Source organism: Leguminivora glycinivorella, chromosome 1 (genome assembly GCF_023078275.1).
Source record: "Leguminivora glycinivorella isolate SPB_JAAS2020 chromosome 1, LegGlyc_1.1, whole genome shotgun sequence".
In the NCBI taxonomy this organism is placed as follows: domain Eukaryota; kingdom Metazoa; phylum Arthropoda; class Insecta; order Lepidoptera; family Tortricidae; genus Leguminivora; species Leguminivora glycinivorella.
The window spans coordinates 5,819,881-5,844,942 of NC_062971.1; the positions used below are offsets into that span (position 1 = coordinate 5,819,881).

General features: G+C 36.5%; 1 protein-coding gene across 1 annotated transcript in view; it reads left to right on the top strand.

Annotated features, from left to right (window-relative positions):
• Positions 1-25,062, top strand: part of LOC125231011 (F-box/LRR-repeat protein 7-like) — a 127,419-nt gene that overhangs the window by 83,184 nt on the left and 19,173 nt on the right. Inside the window, 4 exon segments of the mRNA XM_048136349.1 lie at positions 5,938-6,156; positions 7,699-7,890; positions 8,523-8,667; positions 13,548-13,733. Coding sequence (XP_047992306.1) covers positions 5,947-6,156; positions 7,699-7,890; positions 8,523-8,667; positions 13,548-13,733 — 733 coding nt within the window. The 5' untranslated portion in view covers positions 5,938-5,946.

A 25,062-nucleotide genomic window follows, 5' to 3' on the forward strand; every position in this document is an offset into this window, starting at 1 on the left:
TTAGATTAGATATTTTTGTGGTCATGACGCATGTAAGTACCTACAAACTGCGTCTAAGAACTCCACAAAAATAAAAAAAGGTAATCACGGCCTATTTTCCCATAAAAGGTGACAATATCACGAGCCACAATTTAAACAAGTTGAATACAACCTCGGTTATCGGCGCGCAATATCAAGGCGCCGGCGATAGTGGGCGTCGCACAATGGAATGTAGGTACTTACCCGATTTCGAGCTGCATTTTAAAAGCCTTAGTATGGAAAAAACTCTCAAAATCGATGCATCTGAAGAAAAGGATAATGTCTACAATTGCGCAATTTCCATAGAGATGTAATAAGATTCTGGCAAAATGGTTTACTTTACATTAAAACGACCGCATGCATGCTATACATGTAAATAGTTATTTGTTATACAAGGGGGCAAAGTTGTATTTTAAGGCCGAGTGGGGAATTGAAAAACGAGCAAGTGAAAGGATTTTATAGTTGAACCACGAGCGAAGCGAGTGGTTCGAGAATAGAATCCTGAACTTGCGAGTTTTTTAACACACGAGAAGTAAAATATATTTGCACCCGAGTGTAACACAAAACTTTTCCCCTCACTATAGCGAGGAAACTACAACGCAAAAAATGCGTTTACCACTGCTTACAGTAGTTCCACAGGTGGTAAATCATCTTTATTACTAGATTCACCTACATTTATCAATTTTAAAGTAGTTAATTTGACTTTATTCTAGGTCAAATTACTTTACCCACTAGTGGATAAAATGCGTTTCTACCCGTTGGTATTAAAGGACAAAACACGTTTTTCCGAGCTAGTGAGGGGAAAAATGAATGAATGGGTTCATAAACAAAATACCTGCCCTCTCGGATTCATAATTCCTGAAAGGTCAACATACTCTTAATATTGGTAAAGTGCTGCTGTTTCTGAACGCAACCAAGTATTTGAATGAATGGAATAGTTTATTCCTAAGTCCATTCAATGGCTCACTCATTATCTTCTTTGCCACCAACTCCCTTGTACAGTCGACTACAAAGAAATATATCCACTTTTTCACCTTATTGCATTGTAATAAGGTGAAAAGGTGGATACATCTCTTTGTAGTCGGCTGTACGACACAGCTCTGTAAATCCATACTAATATTATAAATGGGAAGGTGTGTGTGTCTGTTTGTTTGTCCCTCTTTCACGGCAAAACGGAGACACAAATTGACGTGATTTTTTAGTGGAGATTGAAGGGATGGAGAGTGACATAGGCTACTTTTTGTCTCTTTCTAACGCGAGCAAAGCCGCGGGTAAAAGCTAATTAACTATAATTATAAGTTAGGTATTTAATTTATCCCCCAATAGCTGCGATATTTGCACGTATAACCAACACGAATAGACGGGACACAGACAAAACTACATAAAATAATGTCGTTCTTGCGGTTTCCAAGGTATCCATCTATAGACCGATGAAATTGGTAAGCAAGTAATTTCATCATTGACATTATCATAGATACAGACGTGTTGTAACAAGAACCTGCAAAAACCTCAGGAATCTAGTTAGACCAGCTGCGAATCTAAATATTAAATGCCTATTCGTTCCATCCCTCTTCAAATGTAACCTTATTTGTAATGCTTTAAACGTGTTATTCGTTTATTATAGCTTGTCCGATATTGTATATATCGTATGACAGCACAGTTAAAACTTAATGAGCAGTATTTAAGCTCGTAAAGCGAAGGTATCGGTTGCAGACATTATGCAGTATTTACAAGTTTGTGTCCCGGTTTATTACGCGAAACAAATTAATCCATACTAATATTATAAATGGGAAAGTGTGTGTGTCTGTTTGTTTGTCCGTCTTTCACGGCAAAACGGAGCGACCAATTGACGTGATTTTTTAAGTGGAGATAGTTGAAGGGATGGAAAGTGACATAGGCTACTTTTTGTCTCTTTCTAACGCGAGCGAAGCCGCGGGCAAAAGCTAGTATGTATATATTTGTATATTGTAAGAACAGCCGGCCTAGCAGAATGACAATCGTTGACGCTAGACGCTGATCGAAAAACACTCAGGCTCTGTCGCGCCAATATAGAAGAGCGATAGAGATAAAGCGCTATAAAGTTAAAAGTCCTTTGCTGGCGAATATATCCACTAACATCAACTCTTATAAAAAAAAGTTAGTTAAACGGGAATTTTAATAGCCATAATTAAGTACTTTTAATACTTTTGCATGTTAAATTCTATCTTGTTATTTAATGCATGTTAATTATAAGATATAATGTTTTGAAAAGAAGTGGCCCGCCGAGTTTCTTGCCGGTCCGAGAGTGGATACCCCCCTCCAACTGAGGGGGGACTGAAATCTTCTCGAGGTTGAGGCGTAGGGTTAGAGCCGGCGTAGCTTTATTTGACGTTCATATGCACATTGTAATATGCCTACTTGAAAAATAAATATTTCATTTTCATTTTCATTTCATTTCCTAAGCATAATGACCCGGCCTGTACCTGCACAACAGACTGAGCGAGCCTATTTACTTACATACAAACCCAAGTTTTTGTGTTACAAAAATTTCAATCAAGTGATTCAATTTGCACTGTGTTTTTAAAACTCGTATACATTTACAACCTCTAAAAGCGTTAAATATTAAATTTATTTTTATGTGTAGGTATGCATATTACTTATTACATAGTATGTTATAGTTGACACCATTTAGCACGTTCATTTTATTTCTAATTAAAGGCTTATTTACACGATGCGGGAACTGGCTGGTTCATTACATTGCAGTATTTGATTAGTGTGCTGGAATTGTAAATAAAAACGCATGCGACTTCGCACATTGTCTAAATGAGTCTTAACGGTTGTGTAAAAAAATATTTTCCGGGTTTATTACTGTTATATCCATATCAAGATAATGAGGCTTACAGTCAATACACAGACTACAATATCGATTGAATTTCGTTTGCGAAGCTCGGTTGATCATATAACAACCTAAACCAAGGCCTCGAGTTAAAATACTTTAAATTACACACCGTGACAGACGCGACATGTCGAATGACAAACTAGTTTGATTTATACGTCCATTGTGAGGTTTAATGGTAGAATAAGGTCAGCGATGGTATAGGACCTGCAATTATGCTCCTCTATAAACATGAGCCCGTGGAAAAACTTGCGCAATTTATATCTTGTTTATTCCCTTATGGATATTCTTTCGACACTTTCGATTAATAATTTTATGCGGACATGGCTATTAAATGTAAATGTTGATATCAAGATTTATTGAATGGCTGTTTAAAATTCCATTGACTTCACTTTTATTATAGTTTACATTGGGGTAATTTTGAAGGTCGTTTAATGACAAATTGATAGATCTTTAAATGTAATTAATAATAATTCATATTTTATACACCGACTTGTAACAATTGTTTTTATACACCGACTTGTAACAAATAAATTTCATTTCATTTCATTTCGAAACTCACATAGAAATCACCATTATTTCCATCATGTTAAGATTCCCCTTTCGAAATTACCCGAGAATTTCTGTGCTTCGAAATTACCCCAATGCCCCCTTAAAGAAATAGCTATTGTAAAAATCTACAGTAATAGACGACCGGTCTGGCTCAGTCGGTAGTGACCCTGCCTGCTCAGCCGCGGTCCTGGGTTCGAATCACAGTAAGGGCATTTATTTGTGTGATGATGAGCACAGATATTTGTTCCTGAGTCATGGATGTTTTCTATGTATATAAGTATGTATTTATCAATTTAAGTATGTACGAGTATATCGTCGCCTAGCACCCATAGTAAAAGCTTTGCTTAGTTTGGGGCTAAGTTGATCTGTGTAAGGTGTCCCCCAATATTTATTTATTATTATTTATTTATATCAGTATGCTAACAGCTTGACGTGCAACAGTGTTAGCTTTTAAAAACGCTATTTCTATAAAGCCCACCTAACAGTACCTACGATTTGATTGGAAATTCGCAGTTATTCCCTTTACACCCGTCAGAAAAAAATCCACGACAGCTTGTGTCCAATGAGAGCCAGGATGGCTCACTAAAACTACTAAAAATCCGCCACCAGCTGAAATGGTACTGAAAATAACCAACATCCTAAAAACAAACGAACTCTGGTGAAGCCCAATATAATACTGGATACCTTTTTTCTAACGGGAAGGCTTTTTAGATGCACTTAGACTTGACTGATACAAGGTTTTGTTACTAAACCACCTAAGCACTTATTTAACTTAAGAAGTAAGTAATTTCAAGTTCTCTCATACCGCCTTTCTAATTTCTTTGATGTTAATTATTCACTCATTTTAATCTAATTGTCTGTAACTCAGAAATACTACTAATCAAGAACGATTTAATACTAGACTGACAAAGCCCATACAAAAATGCGTACCCCTGAAATGTATGGTCCTTTAAGGCTTTAAAATAGATGGCGCTGTTTCGCAGTCTGGGAGTGGCCAAATCATATTATCCCCAAATATTTTTGCTTGTTTTTATTTTTTTAAGAACTACATATTTCTTTATTTTAAAATCATGATATCACGTCAATACACATTTTGAAAAAGATAAATTTGTAGGCATCATCAGTGTAGTTATGATAGTATTTAATAGGTGGCGCTAAAAAATCGAGGTACGATTTTTAGTATGAAGTATGTAAATCCTATATAAATAAACCTTGCTGCTAATTAAGCTATGACATGGATGTTGATAGACACGGCCGTAGATACTTTCTAGAACTGCACCTAAGCCAGGTTTTCACCACTTTCCCTTGGCGCTAAAGGCCCGGATGCACTTACATGCAGCTTATGCCAAGCATTTCCTTCACCTTTACTCACGGAATTAGATTTAGATAGAAGAAACAAGTCCATCTATTTGTATGGCGGCCGAGCGTGTAAGATTTTGTACTGAACTTGTTTCTTGCCTCTGATTTTAAGTATGTCTCACACACTTGAGTATTCATAATTTGTGTGCTGTTGAAATGAAATATCACGTCACGAGGCATTTTTTATGTTTTTGTTGACTTCAACTTACAAAAATTGACGCCCGAAAGCTGCAAGCTGCGATTAAAGACGGACAACTCAGTGGATTTTACCGAGTTCATTTGGCACGCTAAGTAGATAATTTTTGCTTGATCTATGGTATAAATGGCATCTGTGCCTATACTGAATCAAGACATCTATGACCTAGGTTTACAAATATATTAAACCGACCTAAGGATATTTTTATAGTGGTTTGTTTAAGGCGAATTGCTTGGTCAGTAATCAGATCAGAGGATTGAATTTGCCGGTCGTTAAAAGAAGCACTAACAAAGTCCATACTAATTAAGTATTCCATAAAATTAACGGAGGAAACTGTAGAATAATAATTGAAAATGTTGATGGTTAAATAACGACGTGTCGGGTAAATTAGACTAGCTAAAATAACAGTACTTTAATTATTAAATTAATTGCAAACTTACAAGTAATTCAACGTGGGAGAACTTTATTAACGCTCTCCCATTCAATTGAAATTTGACTTGTTTTTACTTGCATTTTGCTACTGTTGAATTGTTGATACCTTCACAAACAAAACAGCTACAGCCAATCATCACCATCATGCCTTTTATCGCCCACTGCTGAGCGTAGGCCTCTCTTCTAGTACGCCACTTGTCCCGGTACCGAGCTAGTCTCATCCAGCTGTGACCAGCAACCTTCCGCAAATGCAGCTGACTACTAGCTGTTTATATCACAGAAACACTGGCTCTGGTTTTGGCGTCAAGGCCATTCAGTGCGTTATTTGGCAGCCAGCACTGGTTTGTCTGAGCTAAGAAATGTCAGACTAGGCTCAGTTGCTTTAATCCGTCCGTTATTGAATTTGGCGGTCCCAAAATGTTTGTATGGGAATCTCCATAAACTTCTGTTGCGTGAGTTTGATGTATCTGTTGGTAATGCTCTAAGTCTTCTCATTTATTTCCAGGGTCTCACGATGTCCAGCTGCTCTGGGCCCGGCGTGTGCGGCGGCGCGCGCCGGCGTCCCCCGCCGCCGCCCGAGCCGGCCCTGTCTCTCGCCGCCGACCTGAGTGAACTGAGCTTAGACCAGGGCTACCACACGTTGGCTGACTGTGGACCGCCCAGGAGAAGACGGGATAACACCCTCAGCGATGCTATTTGGTTGAAGATATTGTCACATTTGGAGGTGAGTTTTCATATGACTTTTCTTTAACTGCTGGCTTCAACTTGAAGACCAGGGCTGTGTAGACACTTCCAAGGGGAATACTATTGGTGCCGGCGGTTGCTGCCGCCTGAGCCAGCCCTGTCTTTCACCGCCGATCTGAGTGAACTGAGCTTAGATCAGGACTACAACACGTTTGTTAATTGTGGACCGCCCAGGAGAAGAAGGGATAACACTCTCTGTAAAATTGGACCTGAAGTTTTTATGTGGCATTTCCCTAGCTTCTACTAGTAGCTTCGAAGACTCATGTTTACTGTGAGACTGTGTATCGCCAAGAGGAACTGTAGGTTGTCTAGATGTGTATACTATTCCTAAATTCGCATGCCCAAAACTTCATACAGTCTCTCTTAATTACATACAAGGTGCTCGCGAGGAACCCGCATAACTTGAACCACGCGTTTCTGAGGCCAAAAGAAAGAAAAATGTTATATGAATTTGTAAATGCAGGTTTTTTTAATCATACATATATGGTATGAGTTCGTTGTATAAAGTACAAGGTGTGACCCCGGAAGATAGTAGGCCGGTAGGCTGGTATAAAAATAACAGCGTACATAAAGGGGATATAGAGCTAAAAGCTAGACTACAGGGGTTTTACAGATAACGAAGTACAGAGTGATGCATACCTAAATAATGCTTTCATGCTATTGTATTTTTTTGGATATATATGTAACATGTATTCATCAATCATCATGCTATTTCAATCCACCCCAGTACTTTTTGTACTGAGACAGACTGAAATGGCATAATCCGCTCGCACGTTTTCGCGAATATTCGTGCATGACAGTACAGCTGGTCACAGGTCACCAAATGAAAAAAAATGAAATTGGAAAATCCTTCGTATTTCTACGAAGTATTGAAGTGGAAGCTTTTACAATGAACTTCAAAGTTAAATACAACTGATCTCAGTATTTGTATTCTTTGTTTTCTACGAGATATTGCTGTTGATATAGAGATATATATTAAAATATTTAATGCCTCTTAACACAAGTATTATATTCTACCTATAAATATATTCTCATTTGTATTGTGTAAACTATTATATTCTACCTAAAACGTTAATACGATATATCTCATTTGTATTAGGTATGTAAACTGTTGTGAATTGAATAAAAAAAATATTTTTACAGCTTATCACGTATTAGTATGAATTATTAAATGACTATGAACAGATTATAAAACTCCACTAATACATAATTTTCCCGCCGACGACATTATCCTTTGTCAATGGTCACTTTATTGTGACATGAGTATGATTTTTTTTAGACGAAATGTTAAGAAAATGTCCAGTAATTTATGGAAATTATGAGAATACATTATCACGTGTTTTGCAAACTGTCACTGCTCATTATTTACTTTGAATACTATTTTTAATTAAATAAGCAGTGGTTTATTTAATGTCATGCTTAATGTCATTTGGGAAATTTTACCTCCTTCAATACTATTCCATAGTTTGCAATGATACCGCCTACCAATACTATGGATTAATCAACCATCACCACATTTCAGGTGTCAGACCTCTGCCGCATGTCTCGCGTGTGTCGACGCTGGGCGCGACTGATATCGCGTCTGACTGCCAGGCCCGAGGTTTGGAAGAAGATCCGAGCGGCCGGGCCGTTGGAAGTGGCAGCCCGATGCGCAGGGGCGAGGGCGGGCCCTTGCGTTAATGGAGTCAGGGAATGGCGGGCGAAGAATTCTGTGGTAAGTCTGGATAGTTGAAGATTAATCAGGTCTGATGTGTGTAAGAAGATCAGAGCTGCCGGGCCGCTTGAGGTGGCAGCTAGGTGCCCGGGGCGAGGGCAGGACCTTCAATCAATCAATTGATCAATTGGAGTCAGGGAATGGCGGGCGACGAATTCTGTGGTAAGTATGTGTGAGACAGCTGATCAGGTCTGATGTTTGAAAGACCAGAGCGGCGGCGGAGAGGGAAGGTCGATACTGGGTGCGGCTGATAGCGCGTCTGGCTTCTAGGCCCGAGGTTTGGAAGCAGATCCGAGCGGCCGGGCCATTGGAGTGCTTGGAGGTGGCAGCTCGATGCGCAGGGGTGCGGGCAGGACCTTGCGTCAATGGAGTCAGGTAATGGAGACAGATGATCAGGTCTGATGTTTGATAGAAAACCAGATCAGCGGAGAGGAAGGGTTGACCTTGGGGCTACTGAACTCGCGCCTGACTGGGCCACTTGAGGTGGCAGCTTGAGGTTGCCTGGTTGAGGGTGAAAAACTTCAGAGTTACTAAGCCTTTGGAAATCGCTGCGCCCTTTGTATGACCTTCACTACTTAGTATTTCTTCTCTTTATCTTTGTAAGATCTCTTGTAATCAATTATTCTTTGCAGGTGACCGCCGCAGGTGCACAGCTCCTAGCCGCGACGTTCAGAAACCTGACGCATCTAGCGGTGACCGGCTCGAGTAGTATGGATGCGCGTGCGCTGGCGCCGCTCATCACCGACCTGGTCGACTTGAGGCATATCGACCTTACCGGTAAATCTTTCTTTATTTAACGCAGTCACCAACTCGAGTAGTATTGACTCGTGGGCGTTGGCGCCCTCATTACCGACTTAGTGGACTTGAGGCATATCGACCTTACTATTTTTTTTTCACTTGGCTGGCAGGTCGATTCAAAATCAGTCTTGGCCTTCCCCACACTATCACTATACTCGGGCCACAGAGCGAATCACGCCAGCTTTTGCTTACGCAGAGTTCATTTTTGATGATATTAGGAGGGTAAAACAAATTTAATTACTTACGTGTTACGTCAACACGTAATTGAATGCATTTTAGACAAGATGTACCTAAAGTAGATCTCATGGAATTATAGTTATTTTTTACGTGGCGTGAAATTCTTGTTCGTTTCGACCATTAGGAAAGGTATATCATATAAATATTTTTTTCTGACTGAAATAAAATCCGGCATTGTAAATTCGATGCTACGCGCTACCTACATGTAAGAAATCATGTGCACCTGTCTTAAGTTTCTGTGTCAGGATATTGAAATAAGTACCGCTTGCTTCCCATCTAAAAAAGCCATTGAAGATAAGTACAGCGTGTTTCAAAAAGCAACAGACTAGACTATCGAGAAATATTAGTGGTACCTCCAAGTGGCAGTGCGTTGGCAAGGTAATTGCCCACATGCTAATCGTGTACTTAAGTCAAGTACTCAGTCATTACAGAACAGGACACTCAGGGTACGCAGCCAAATGCACAAACTCTCACTATAATATCTGTTTCATAGCTATCTATCTCTATCGCTCTTGCGCGACAGAGTCTGCATTTTTGTCGGCGTCTTGCGTCGACGATTGCCGTTCGGCTACGCCGACTGGGCGTCCCTTTATATTTATTTTGCTGACCATAATTGCTGTATAGACAGCATCTTAGTGAACCTCGGTTACCACTTGGGACGTGACAAGCGTATTAGTGTATAAAAGGTATGTAATAGCATCCGTGTTATTTGTTATAGTACAAATATAAGCAACAGTATTCTGACTCACCAATTAAAAAAAAAAAAAACTAAAAGGGTGTATTATGAAGAAATAATTTGTTCCTTTGCTTTCGAAACAGTGAAACAAGAGACTTTGACTTTGAATCCTTGTACAATGTACAGCCTTTAAAAAGTGTAGAACTCAAGAAGTGGCAACACATTTGAAGTTTTGAAGTACCATTATCCATTATTATTGCTTTACAGTATAATCACAATCATACATGTGTAATAATATATTTTTCCCCTCACTAGCTCGGAAACACCTGTTTTGTGCTTCAATACCAGCGGGTAAAAACGCATTTTATCCACTAGTGGGTAAAGTAATTTGACCTTGAATAAAGTCAAATTAACTGCTTTAAAATTGATAAAAGTAGGTGAATCTAGTAATAAAGATAATTTACCACCTGTAAAACTACTGGAAGTAGTAATAAACGCATTTTTGCGATGTAAAACTCGCAAGTTCAGGATTCTATTCTCGAACCACTCGCTTCGCTCGTGGTTCAACTATAGAATCCTTTCACTTGCTCGTTTTTCAATTCCACACTCAACGTTAAAATACAACTTTGCCCCCTTGTATAACAAATAACTATACCTGCCTTGAAAGCGACGCTCATTTGATATTTATTTAAAGCATATTCTTACACAAATAATTTATTTATTTATTTATTTAACCTTTATTGCACAACATAAAGTACAAATGGCGAACTTAATGCCTTAAGGCATTCTCTACCAATCAACCAAGAAACTTACAATTGGTGCGGAAAATAAAACAGAAATTTAAATAGATATAAGTCACTATCTAAATACTATATGCATCATCAATATACATACATAAATAAGTACAATCATATACATACATAAACTAACTAAAATATATAATATACATATATATACATATACAGTGTGTGTATTCCATACGGGCGAATATTTGGATAACGATTAGTATTGGACCTAAGGAGCCTAACTACATTTTTTTTTATTGAAGAGATGAGATATTTTTTTTCATACATAATAATTCAGCACGCAATGTATTACGTCCACATCAATTAGCGTACCTACCTAAACGTCATTACGACATGACGTTTATGTCATGTCAAGTTAATATGGACGGCGTACATTGCTGCTTGGTCAGATTTAAAAAAAATAATTACTCTTAATTAACAACACTTTTTAATAAAATGATTATATTATATGATTTGTATGGTTAGATACTATAACTGGATACATTATTCGCCCGTATGGAATCCACACACTGTATATAGTACCCATTTAACCATTACTGTCTAACAACGTTGGTGTACCTGCGAGAAGTGTTTACGTAATTGACGTTTGAAGGAAAACTTGCTCTGTGCTTGTCGTATTGCGAGAGGGAAATAATGTTAAAATTGTGGGTCAGGATAACTCCAAAGAACATAACAAACTTTTGTATTCAGACTAACGTTATGAAAATGAATGCCACTCCTTAGAGACTTGAAATTATCTACTTAAGAATTTGTTCTAAGTGCTAGATAATGTCTCCGTTTCTGGAGAAAATTGGTTAATGAAAATACATTTTCACATTTCGCCCTCCGTGCTTTAGCCATTATTTAAATTGCATAGCACTTATTTTACACTCTGTAAATATTAGACGTAGAAGTTAAAAAGTTAAAAGCTAAATTTTTCATAAAATATATACCATATATACTTGTACCTACTGTTAATTTCATTAGCGAATGATGATGACTGTTAATTTCATTGTTGTCAAGTATAGATATTACAGATAACTAGAGTGATAATATTTGGTAATATCTATTTGTACATTAAATATATAAATACATTTAATTTGTATTGATCAGAATACTGTAAAATTGTTATCCATTTAATCATGCCCGTATGCAATAATGAATTTATTTATTTTAAACTGAAAACATACCTATAATAAAATTAAAGTCATTTACAGGTCAAACGCCACATCCCTTTATTTATATCGATATTTTAATCGCGTTCGACCTGTAAGCGACTTAAAATATGTGTACAAAACGCGAGAACTTAAACTTATTTATCAAACTATAACTACCAGGTAGTAGGTACATTATTATATAGCTCAGGTTAAGTTAACCAGGTAGGTAATACTTGTATGCAAATACCTATAAGATTTTTTAATATCATTAAACCTGTGTACTTACACCTTATTAGTGAACATAATAATTTTCCTTTAATGTATCGTCAGGGAAATCTAAACGTGCAAATGGGCCATTACCTGGAAATTACCGTTTTAAACTGAGAGTTTCAGCTTTATTTATTTGTATGGCTTCAAAATAATAATACTTTCTAAGTTTTTAAATCGTAACGACACTATTAACGACTAAGTTTATCTGATAGAGTGAGAGTGACTAGGTACTGAGAAGTTTATTAAGGCATATATATATAGTCTTTCTATCTTACTCCGAAAGAAAAACCCTTCAATCTTATAGTCTTTCTATCTTACTCCACAAGAGAAACCCTTCAATCTTATAGTCTTTCTATCTTACTCCACAAGAATCACCCTTCAATCTTATAGTCTTTCCATCTTACTCCACAAGAGAAACCCTTCAATCTTATAGTCTTTCTATCTTACTCCACAAGAAACACCCTTCAACCTTATAGTCTTTCTATCTTACTCCGCAAGCAAACCCTTCAATCTTATAGTCTTTCTATCTTACTCCACAAGCAAACCCTTCAATCTTATAGTCTTTCTATCTTACTCCACAAGAAACACCCTTCAACCTTATAGTCTTTCTATCTTACTCCACAAGCAAACCCTTCAATCTTATAGTCTTTCTATCTTACTCCACAAGCAAACCCTTCAATCTTATAGTCTTTCTATCTTACTCCACAAGAAAAACCCTTCAACCTTATAGTCTTTCTATCTTACTCCACAAGAGAAAACCTTCAATCTTATAGTCTTTCTATCTTACTCCACAAGAGAAAACCTTCAATCTTATAGTCTTTCTATCTTACTCCACAAGAAAAAACCTTCAATCTTATAGTCTTTCTATCTTACTCCACAAGAAAACCCTTCAATCTTATAGTCTTTCTATCTTACTCCACAAGAAAAACCCTTCAATCTTATAGTCTTTCTATCTTACTCTACAAGAAAAACCCTTCAACCTTATAGTCTTTCTATCTTACTCCACAAGAAAAACTCTTCAATCTTATCCCTCGTTTGATTACGTCAAAAATTAGCAAACAAAATCCATCTTTACCACTTGGATGGTTGGCGGTTCTCTTTTGCGTTTCTTCCAAATTTCTTCGGTAACTTCCTGCCTCGCACAGCTTTACCATGAAAGAAGTCTCGCCATGGTAATGACCAATGATCACGTCACCAATGTTTTATATAATGGAACAAATCGAGAAAGCATTTTAACAACCAGAATCCAGATTACGATAATGTCTCTATTGTTACTGCATACGTTTATGGCGCTATGAATCGTTTTTATGAGTTCTGTTTCTTTATTGCTTTATGCTTAATGCCAAGTGCCAATGCTGTACTTCTCTTGTAAAGAATTTCGTTTTCGTTGTAGATATTGTATTTCGTGGTCAGTCACAAATGTAAACGAAATATATTATTAAAATACCATTCTTAAATATACTTAAAAAAAACTGTTGTTTTCACGGCTGAATGCTCGTGTCACATTCTTATTTTATGAATTTTATGATCTACTTTCCTGGAAAAATTTGGAGAAAATATAAAAAGACGACATAGTACCTATACTTGTAGTAGATATCTACTGCTGCCCCGTATTCTTTCATCGTAGTGTTGAAATTCAGGCTAAGAAGCTGGATCTAACCTTTCACCCTTCATTTTACGCGCGAAGGATATTCTCTATTATATCTTATTTCAAAAATTCATTACTGTTCGCAGGCTGCCCATCCGTGGACTGGCCTGAGTGGGCCTGGCTGGAGGGTCGGTTAGCATCCCGCCGGCCACCCGTGGAGTATATAGACCTCACGGACTGCGGGGCTGTCACCGACGCTGGATTGTGTGCGTTGTTGCACACGTGTCCATCGCTCCAGTACCTGTATCTACGAAGATGTACCCTAGTCACAGGTAATTCTTAGACTACCTAGAAGGTCCGGTAATGGCTCGTCGGCCGCCTGTGGAATAAATAGACCTCACGGATTGTGGAGCCGTTACCGACGCTGGTCTTTGTGCATTATTGCACACGTGTCCTTCGCTTCTACATGTACTGTATTTACGAAGATGTAGCCCAGTCACAGGCAATTCTTAGACTAAGTGAGCGCGGCTGGAAGGTAAGCCAGCGATCAGTCGTTTCATATATTTGTATAGCCATCAAATTTTGTACTGAAGTTGTGTAATTTTAAATATGTCTCAGGCTCTTGATTGTTCACATCACGTAACGAGGCATTTTTTATGTTTTGGTTGACTTCAACTTACAAAAATTGATTGCGAGTAAAGAGACTGTTACTGTTCATTTGACATAATCATCAATCTATGGTATATATGACATCTGTGGTTGTGTTATAATCATCAAAATCGTATCAGCCATCAGCCCTTTATCGCCCATTACGGAGCATTAGGCCTCTAGTACGCCAGTTGTCCCGGTAGTTGCGAGCCGCAATTTTTTGAGATGTCGTCCACCCAACGAGCCAACGGATGCCGAACGCTTCTTACATATGTAAGCGGCCACCTAATGCATTCAATATTATAGATTTATAGCAATAACATTTTTGTGCATACGAGAGGGTAACATGCAGGCTTATTCTTATTCCACACGAAGGAAATGCATGAAATTCTTCGCATTCGGCGGTCGCACTTTATTGCATTTCCATGTCATAGCATGTTGTAGAAAACAAATGAAATAGAGCTTCAGTGACTCCGCCAGTCAAGCGTATCATATAAAGTAATAGTTTTTCTGCAAAATGTTCATGATAGTACTCAGGTGCTATGATGGAATACATGATAGAAATAGTTATTTGTTATACAAGGGGGCAAAGTTGTATTTTAACGCCGAGTGTGGAATTGAAAAACGAGCAAGTGAAAGGATTCTATAGTTGAACCACGAGCGAAGCGAGTGGTTCGAGAATAGAATTCTGAACTTGCGAGTTTTTTAACACACGAGAAGTAAAATACATTTGCACCCGAGTGTAACACAAAACTTTTCCCCTCACTGTAGCGAGGAAACTACAATGCAAAAAATGCGTTTATCACTGCTTCCAGTAGTTCTACAGGTGGTAAATCATCTTTATTACTAGATTCACCTACTTTTATCAATTTTAAAGCAGTTAATTTGACTTTATTCAAGGTCAAATTACTTTACCCACTAGTGGATAAAATGCGTTTTTACCCGCTGGTAATAAAGGACAAAACACGTGTTTCCGAGCTAGTGAGGGGAAAAATAAATTACTATGAAGAAAGCGACAAGAAGGTTGAATGAGTATTTAAAGCTAAAAGCTAAACTTAATACTTATCATTGAATCAAGAAATCAATGGTCTAAAAGTTTAGATAACTAGAGGTACCTACTCAATAAAACCTAACTCTAATTTGATTTTGGTTTCTAGATATACCGAAGTTTTTGCACGTAATTTGATAACGGTAAAGTAACTAGATCTACCAGGCAGAGTTTCTTACGAACTTTATTAGATAGGATTTTTTAAAGTCATTTTTAAAAGCAATGACCATGATTACAGCATTTGCCAGTACCTGCAAGAACAATATAATACTGGACTTACAAAGCCCATACAAAACAGCGTGCCTACCCCTGAAATGTATGGGCCTTTTAGGTTTAAAATTAGATGGCGCGGTTCGCAGCCTGGAAGTGGCCAAAATCATATTTTCCCCAAATATTTTTGCGTGTTTTTATGTGTTATAAGAGCAAATGACATATTTCTTTATTTAAAATCATGATATCACGTCAATATACATTTAAAAAAAAATATTTGTAGGCATCATCAGTGTAGTTATGATAGTATTTAATTTATAGATGGCGCTAAAAAATCGAGGTACAATTATTAGTATGAAGTATGTAAATCCTATATAAATAATCCTTGCTAGTACTATATTCCACTAATTCCACTCCCTAGCTATTTCCTGAAGTTTATGTTGTGTTTATGTGGATTTAATTAGTTGAAATGTTACCATAAAATACATTTCCATTACGCTTTGTTAAATAAGGTTGTATTTGTGAATTTATTAAGTCGTTTGTATTCATATATTTGGCAATAAAATGTAATTGAGATGGCCGAAATGAACCAGGCTTTGAAAGCACGGAAGTTGCCTTGCTTTGTTGTTTTTATTGTTTTCTTGTATCGTAAGAAATAGACGTTCGAACAGTTTTTACGCCTCCTACAAACCTTTTGGCGAAAACATAATTACTTAGCTCTGAAGCCTCCGGAAATTCCGAAACATTGCAAATGATACTTTTAATACCTGGTTCCTTCGCTGCTTTTCCCTACGCGTATTATACTGCCGGCTTAGCCGAAATGGCAATCTATGACGCTAACGCCGATCGAAACGCAGTCGAGCTATCTCGCGCAAATACAGAAGGGTGATGGAGATAGCTAGCTACGATATCGATATTATCGTGAGCGTTTGTGCATTTGGCTACGTACCTTGTTCAGAATGTGCGATTCGAGAGCGTTTTCAACGCGTACTGATTGCGAAACATAAGTCACTGTGCGATATAAATCGGGGGAGAATTCATCACATGGGGTTTTCGTGTTGTTTCGCAGTTTCGTTGAGATTTACGCACAATGGCATAGAAGGTATGTACTCGTATAGTCGGTGCTCTATGAGAAATAAGTACCTAATAGTGTTCAGTCGCTCAGCCCAAACACTTTGACATGAAAAAACTGTATCACGAGATATGGCAAAGCAAAAAGGTAAATAAGTGTTGAACTTGTTCGAACGTACCGTATTTACAGTCGACTACATAAAGATGTATTTTTTTTTTCACTTTACTACAATACAATAAGTTGAAAAAGTGGATACTTACACCTTTTTATAGTCGACTACTACCACTACCTACTCAAAAATCATGTTCCAGACAAGACCTAGGTACAATACAAATGCTCTTTATTGCATACCTTGATAAAATACAATAATACAAAACGAGGAAGCAACACGAACAAAGGTAAACAACAGGCGGTCTTATCGCTAAAGAGCGATTCCTTCCAGACAACCTTAAGGTAGCGGAAATTGATAAATTTACATTATGTCAGTAGGTGTCAGCAAATTCGAAGAAATAAACTTATCGCACAAATACGGACTAAAAATATGAAATACATAAACATACATACATAAAGATAAATAAGAATAACTATATGCATAAATATATAAATAAATACACATACTAGGTAATTACGATACAACAAGTGCGGAAAAGAGGAATTAATGCGAAACGAGTGGCGATAAATTAAAACACGACCGAAGGGAGTGTTTTAAATCTTTTTTTTTTATAAATGGGCTTACTCTTGACCACAGACTAGCCAAAGGCAAAGATGTGGCCTACGATGGAGTGAGCTCGCCCAGAAGATGCATGTTCACTCTTGATTTGAAGGTTGCCGGGTTATATAAGCTCGGAAATATAGCCGCCGGCAAGGAATTCCACTCCTTGGCAGTGCGCATAAGAAAAGAAGAAGCAAAGCGCTTCGTGCGGATTTGTGGAATATCCACCAAGTAAGGATGGAGACCGGCCGTGCGTCTAAGAGTCCGACACGAGTTACGAATTTCCTTTTCGCACGTGAATCGTACGAAGTTTTTCATTACATGGCCCTCCAAAATTTCGATCTGACAAGAAACACCACCACTAGCACTAGCTCCATCTGTACTGTATGTACTGTACTTACTTAAAAGTTTATTTAAGTACTTAAATAGTTTTTTTTTTAAATCTGGAATATACTGAACAGTAAACACTATTAAGACGATACAGGAGGGGTCAATTCTCCATACAAACGCTCTCGACTATTTCCTCCCTGGTTTTTAAAGATAGAGCAATGATTTTTTCAACACAGATTGTTATTATTTTTATTTGTGTCGGACCGTTTTGATTTTTTTGATATTCCGCTTTTTAAAGACGCTAGAGTCAAACAAAAATTTCCAAAAACGGCCTTTTTAATTGTGGCGCAAAAAAGGTGTGATACTCAAGATTAGTAACAATTAGCCAAAAAAGCTAATAAACGGTCCGACACAGATTATTTCATTGTTATTCAGATTCTCAAATTTCGTTACGATTGATTAAGTTTTGAAGGAGGAAACAGTCGAGAGCGGAACCTTGATTTTAAAGATTTTTTGAAATATCTTTTTCAGTACAGATGGTCGTTTTTTTACGCACTAGTTCGAGAAGTGGTTCATTATATGCCAGGTTGGAACTTCGGAGGCTCATCTGTACTGAAAAACGTCGTACGATACACGTGCGAAAAGGAAATTCATAACTCGTGTCGATTTAAAACACTCTCTTCGGTCGTGTTTTAATTTATCGTCACTCGTTTCGAACTTCCTTTTTTACACACCTGTATCGTAATGTACTATTTCAGTACAGATGGTGTTTTTTTTACTAGTGCGAGAAGTGGTTCATTATATGCTAGGACGAAACTTTGGAGGCTCATATCTGTACTGAAAAACGTCGTACGATACACGTGCGAAAAGGAAATTCGAAACTCGTGTCAATTTAAAACACTCCCTTCGGTCGTGTTTTAATTTATCGCCACTAGTTTCGAACTTCCTTTTTTACGCACTTGTATCGTAATGTACTATTAACTGAGTTGTTCATAATGGATATTTTTTTTTCGATAAGTCTAGTTAATAACACTGTATATTTAACTAAAATTTCCAAATCGAAAGGGGCTTCCTTTCCATTTTAGTATTTTCGCTCCTGTATCCTCTTAAAGTTATTTTTCTACGGTACATCGAAATTTCTGAGTAATTCTCGCGTGCATTAGGGTAATTTCGAATGACAGAAATGCTCGGGTAATTTCGAAAGGGGAACTTTGATATGATGGAGAAAGTGGTGATTTTTTATGCGACTCTCGAAATTAGGCGACTTTCGTAATTACCCTAATGCACCTTACTTACTTAAAAGTTTATGTACTTAAATAGTTTTTTTTTAAATTGGAATAGACTGAACAGTGAACACTATTAAAGTTATTTTTCTACGGTACATCGTAATTTCTGCGTAATTCTCGCTGACAAACAAAACCGGTGTTTGACAGCGAATTATCTTGTGCCTGAGGCACAATTCATTAGCGAGCTCATACGCGTGAATGATTACGTTTATAGAATTAGTAGCTGGTTAGATTGTTTTCATGATTTCCAATCCAAAATACTTACCTAGGAATTCGTAAAAACAGGAATTCATAGTTAAAGCAGTTAAAATTAGAGACGGTATAAAAAGGTTTTATTAATGGGCATTTTCAGAATTTGGGATACCCAATTAGCGTAAGTTGTTAACAAAAATTAACTCACTGTCAGTTTTGTGACGATAATTAAGCATAATATATCAGTAAAAATATTGTTTTTTTGTTAATTACATAAACTTTAAGCGATAATCTACATTCAAAACTAATTGGGGGGACTTATATTGACCGGGATATAGACCGTGATTACCTTTTTGATTTTTGTCGAGCTCCCGATATTTCGACGCAGTTGCATGCATCATGATCACGGAAAACTGACGAAGGCGGGTGGATGTTAAAGTTGCATAGACAGCGCGCGATCTACCCTCCTTCGCGCGCGTCGGCTGCGTTCACTTTCAGCGTTACCACTGGTCGCATTCACACTCGATGGTCTGTCCAAACACACTACACTCACAGTGTCACTACGTTTGTTCAATTCTGACTTCACCGGTTTTTTACACAAACAAATCACTGGATTCCATACATTAGATAGTTTGAAGCCATTCTCACGATTGAAATTTTTATATTTGTGAATCTCAATGGCTTCTCTTACCAATCTCGGTATGTAGTGGCGTTCCGTCGAAATTACCTTAGGACTATGCAGCTCGATCCAATGATTTGCACCCGACTCAATGAGATGTTGAGCAATAGCAGACTTGCGAGTATCGTTCTTTTTGACTGCAGCAATGTGTTCTTTAATTCTGCAGGCAATAGTGCGCTTGGTCTGCCCTATGTAAGAACTGCCACAACTGCACTCAACTTTGTACACACCAGGTTTTTCCAGAGGAAAATTGTCCTTAGGTGACCGCATGAACTGTGCAATTTTCCTGCGTGGGGTGAAGATAGTTTTTACAGAGTAATTGTTTAGTATTTTAGAGATCTTATCTGCCACTCCCTTTACGTACGGCATAAACGCTGGTTGTCTCTCTACGCGATGAGTGAAGTGCTTGGGTTTTGCATCCCGTTTATTAACGTTAACTCGGTAACCATTTCTCCTCAGGACTCTCTGAACATGGTTCAACTCCTGTACAAGATGAGAGGAGTCACACAAAGCGTGTGCTCGATTGGTTAGTGATGTTACGACCGAGTTTAACTGTCTGGGATGATGGTGTGAGCTCGCATGCAAGTAACGATCTGTATGCGTCGGTTTCCTATAGACAGTGTCCCAGCATGCCCTCGGCTCCAACCTTCAAGCTCACATCAAGAAATGCAATACCCCTATCTTTTTCCATTTCCAATGTGAACGACATGGATCGATGCACGCTGTTCAGGTGTCGTAACAACAGATCAGCTTCCTCCTGTAAGAGTAATTATTTATTAATGCCTCATATTTTGATTTATCTTACTGTTATTTATGATTAAAGTATTAAAGAATATCAATTGACTCATACTAGTCACTGGTTTCCGCCATGTTGGATTGTTATAAAAATGGCGGACATACAGTGACGGTGCCGAGTTCGAGTACAGACGAGTTGTAGTGAAGATGTCTTGAATTATTATTGTAAATTGGTTGTTAATATGTTTGTTATAAGCGAATAAAGTAAAGTGATGGTACAAGTAATAGTTTTCATCATCAACCCGGTAATGTCCCCAACAGGTCAGAAGTGGGACGAAACAAGAATCGGTAAAGATTTTTGCCACGCCACACGAACGTAAGATTTTCTTTCCTTTGATTTTTTTTGTGGAAGTACCATTATCTTACTTTACGAAACGTGCACTGAAATTGTTATGGTAAGTGAGACATTTATTTTTCTTTCTTTGGCGTTGTAGAACTGGTTTGATAATCTACCGTCATGACTATATTGCAAAATTTGATGGAATAAAATAATTGTGGTATATTATATCAATAGATCAATAATACGCATAAAACAAAAGTATAATTTTATTGATAAAACCTACAGTAGCCAATTACTTCTCATTATTTCTTAACAGTATTGTTTAAAAAAAAAAAAAGATGTCATCATTACATTTACTTACCCTCAGTACTGTGTATGATTAAAAGTTATAACGATTTCTTATTTTTGTGAATCAAAAATGGAATACAACTTTTTCAGAAAATTGCATATTGTTTTACACATTAAGCGCTTAATATGCTGCGCCGGTCAATTTGTGACAGTATGTCTTTAAGAAATCGTGGAGTTATGAGTAAACTTGCACTTTGTCAATAGGAATAAACTCTTGATTAAACGATTTTTCCTTTGTATTAGCAATGCCTCGAGTTGTTAAAAACGGCTAACAAAAATTTGCTTCAAATTCACACCTCGGTTTTTGAAAAAATAGTGACATTTATTATACCAGTAAGAAAATAATCATGGTTCAAATACTTGTTTCTTAATTGTGATACATATTCGAACTTATCAGATTATACAGATCGGGAATACAATTTAAAATAAATATTTAATTACATAAGCTGTGTAAAAATATGTACTCATAAAATATTCCAATATTGCAATTGCTTGAGTCACGCGACACGAGATTGGTAAAAAAATGTATACATATGACATGTTGATTTTAGTTCAAATTGAAAATTATAATACAGGGTTACTTGATATTTGATGCGTTAAGTACGATATTGATCATAGTATTTTTAATGTATACAAAAGTCATTTCCATCTGACACGTGGCATAATGCCGGACCGTGCCCCAAATCCTGGACTAAGTTAAATACTTTGTGTGAATCGAATCCATTCCATTAATCGTTAAATCGAAGTTGTGTCACTGTCATTCAATTCTTGTATTAAAATGCCGGATTGAATATCCATCTGTTTTAATAATGTGACTTCTTATTGTAAAAGGAAGTCTTAAGCTTAACCGTAACTAGAAAAATTAATCTGATTGGCAAGAACATGACTGAATGTTACCATATAACGTTTATTTCCAATCAAACTAAGTTCTAAATCTTCATCTGTGAAGCATATGTTGTATTGTACGTCAAGTCGTTTTAAAAACATGTTTATCGTTATAGCAGTGGTCAATCTATAACAACAATCTAATAATATGATCGTTATCATGTCTTTAAAAAAAAGTTTGCTCACCGGTTGTTCGTGAAATCATTTTCGGATATACGAGTAGTAACTCGTTATAAAACAAAAATGTAAAAGTTTTATTCCATGAAAATTGAAGTGCTTGGTCTCCTCTTGCTTGTTGACGGCAGACGAAAGGTTACATTTATTATTACTGATTACATTTATTAAGTATCTGATCAATGTATATCAAATAATTCTTCGTATATTACCATGATGATCATGGATATGTATTCGATGGGAAATCGACAACTAATGTATAATGCTGTGAATTTAATCAATGATATCATTGTTTGTTTCTGCAATAACACTAATTCATTATTAATTGGAATGATGATTTATATTGAAGGTATTTATGAGAAGATCGCGAAAGTCGCGTGATAAGTCAGGCAAATGAAATGACATGGGTGACGGCCGCCCTTGCCACTTCACGAGTCATATGTAGTCATATGTAGAGTCATATGTAGTCATATGTAGAGTCATATGTAGAGTCATATGTAGAGTCATATGTAGAGTCATATGTAGAGTCATATGTAGAGTCATATGTAGAGTCATATGTAGAGTCATATGTAGAGTCATATGTAGAGTCATATGTAGAGTCATATGTAGAGTCATATGTAGAGTCATATGTAGAGTCATATGTAGAGTCGGTCATAATCATGTGGTCGGTCAATATATAGTCGGACAATCATGTAGTCGGTCGATATATAGTCGGACAATCATGTAGTCGGTCAATATATAGTCGGACAATCACGTAGTCAGACATAATCATGTAATCGGTCAATATAGATAGATAGATAGATCTTTATTGTTCAACCGTGTTACACAGGTAATAATTCGTTGCGTTAGTAAGTTACAACGGTGACCCAATTCGGGTATACAATTATCACTTAAAGTTAATAAAACTATACTAGGTATACATTATAGTACCTATATAAGAGTCGGTCAATATGTAGAGTTGTTGGTCAAATCATGTAAAAGAGTCGGTCAACATGTAGAGTTGGTCATAATCATGTAATAAGTAACAACACGTGAATAATAAATTCGTCCGTAGTTACAGTACACTTTTGTGTACTCATGTTTGAGTGTTTTGATCACAGTATAAAAGGTATACAATTAACGCTACTATGGTACTTATTGGTAGATATCAACAAGGAAATTGGTAGATATCAACAAGGATAACTATGGCACAGTGTAACATGTATCTTGTGGAATCAATGTTTGACGCACGTGGATGGACGTGCGAGTCTTTTAAGCGCGCGGATGGTGCGAGTCTTTTAAGCACGTGGATGAACGTGCGAGTCTCTTAAGCGCGTGGATGAACGTGCGAGTCTTTCAAGCGCGTGGATGAACGTGCGAGTCTTTTAATACACGTTAATGAACGTGCAAATTTAATTTTAATCTTAATGAATAATACATTGAACAATAATATAAGTAGTAGAATTCTGAGCGCGTAGATGTACGTGCGTAGCTTTTAATACACGTTGATAAACGTGCAAACGTTTAATTTTAATCTTAATGAATTATACATTGAACAATAATGTAAGTAGTAGAATTCTTATTCATATAAGCAATCGCCTCAAAATAATCAACCAATAGTAATATTCAAATATTTCATTACACACCTAACAGTTAACAAGGTCAGCATATGTAGTTTGGAAACCTTAAATAAAATGTTAGTCAGTTGCATATAATTTGAGGCGCAATGCGATGTTCCTGTGTGCTTCTATTATGAGAGTTAAAAATTTTACTATGTTCGTAAATACCTACAAAAGCAACTTAAAAAAAAAAAAAACCTTTTGATCATTGACATTATGCCAGTACATGCGTTATGTGATTTTAGTAACTCTGAAACCAACCTATTATTAGATGGACAGGTAATCTCGCTTGCCCGTATCGTTTAAAATAAAAATGATTAACACTATCATTATGAAAGATCATTTTGTTGACTACCGAAGAAAAAAAAAATACATTCGTAAATTTGATATCATTCATGGCGATATAATTTGTTATTTAATGAAAAAGTAATAATGGGCAATTTTATATAATATTAATTGATCACAAATACATCGCTATAATGCATGCGTAAATTCTGGCCTCATGGCTTTTATTAATACATATGCAGTTCTTAGTTTTTCATCAGAAAGCTTAAATTGCTCAAATTGCATTGCGATGATGTTTCATAAAGCGGTTATTAATTAGTTTATTTACATTTTACTGCGAATATTGCTAAAATAATTATGACAAATACATTTTATATATGTACCCATACATTAGATAAGGTTCGATTTATTTATTTTATTAATATAAAAGCACACCTTGAGCTTTAATAATTTATATTATGATCGACAATGTCCAACATTACAATTATGGCGACTTTTTGATTGGTTAAGTTTAAGTAGTACAGTAATTACATATTTTTCTTTTGGCTATCTAGTTCTTCACGTGTAATATAATCTTGGGTGCTCATTCTCAGAATAAAGTAACAAAAAAAATAGACTGTTTTAAATTATTATGCTCGAATCAGAACAATAAATTTGAATAACATACGCAACTTAACACCTAGCATATTTTGTTGGTGAAATATTTGGTACATACTGAAAGTCAAGTACTTATACCTCGTATCGTTTATGAAGAAACCTATCAGATTAAAAAAAATCGTTACTAGCAAGTAACTGTTAAGACTCTCTGTAAGACAAATATTCTGCGATATACTTACATTCGTTAAGAATAATAAAAAGTTCAATGTATAAACCCATTTCATAGATAACAGGAATAAAATTAAAACGTAGTAAGCCAACATAATATTCATTGTCTAAATTAGCAATAGCTTTCCATGGAAAATTAAGTTATACTTGATGTATATGTGGATAGACCTCTTTATAATTATATGAATGCCTCACAGCTTGTAAGCAATACGAATAAGGATTAGTCATATATTTTGTTTGTTATTTCATTGCAGCCATATTCATAAGATACGCTTGAAATAAATGATGAAAAAA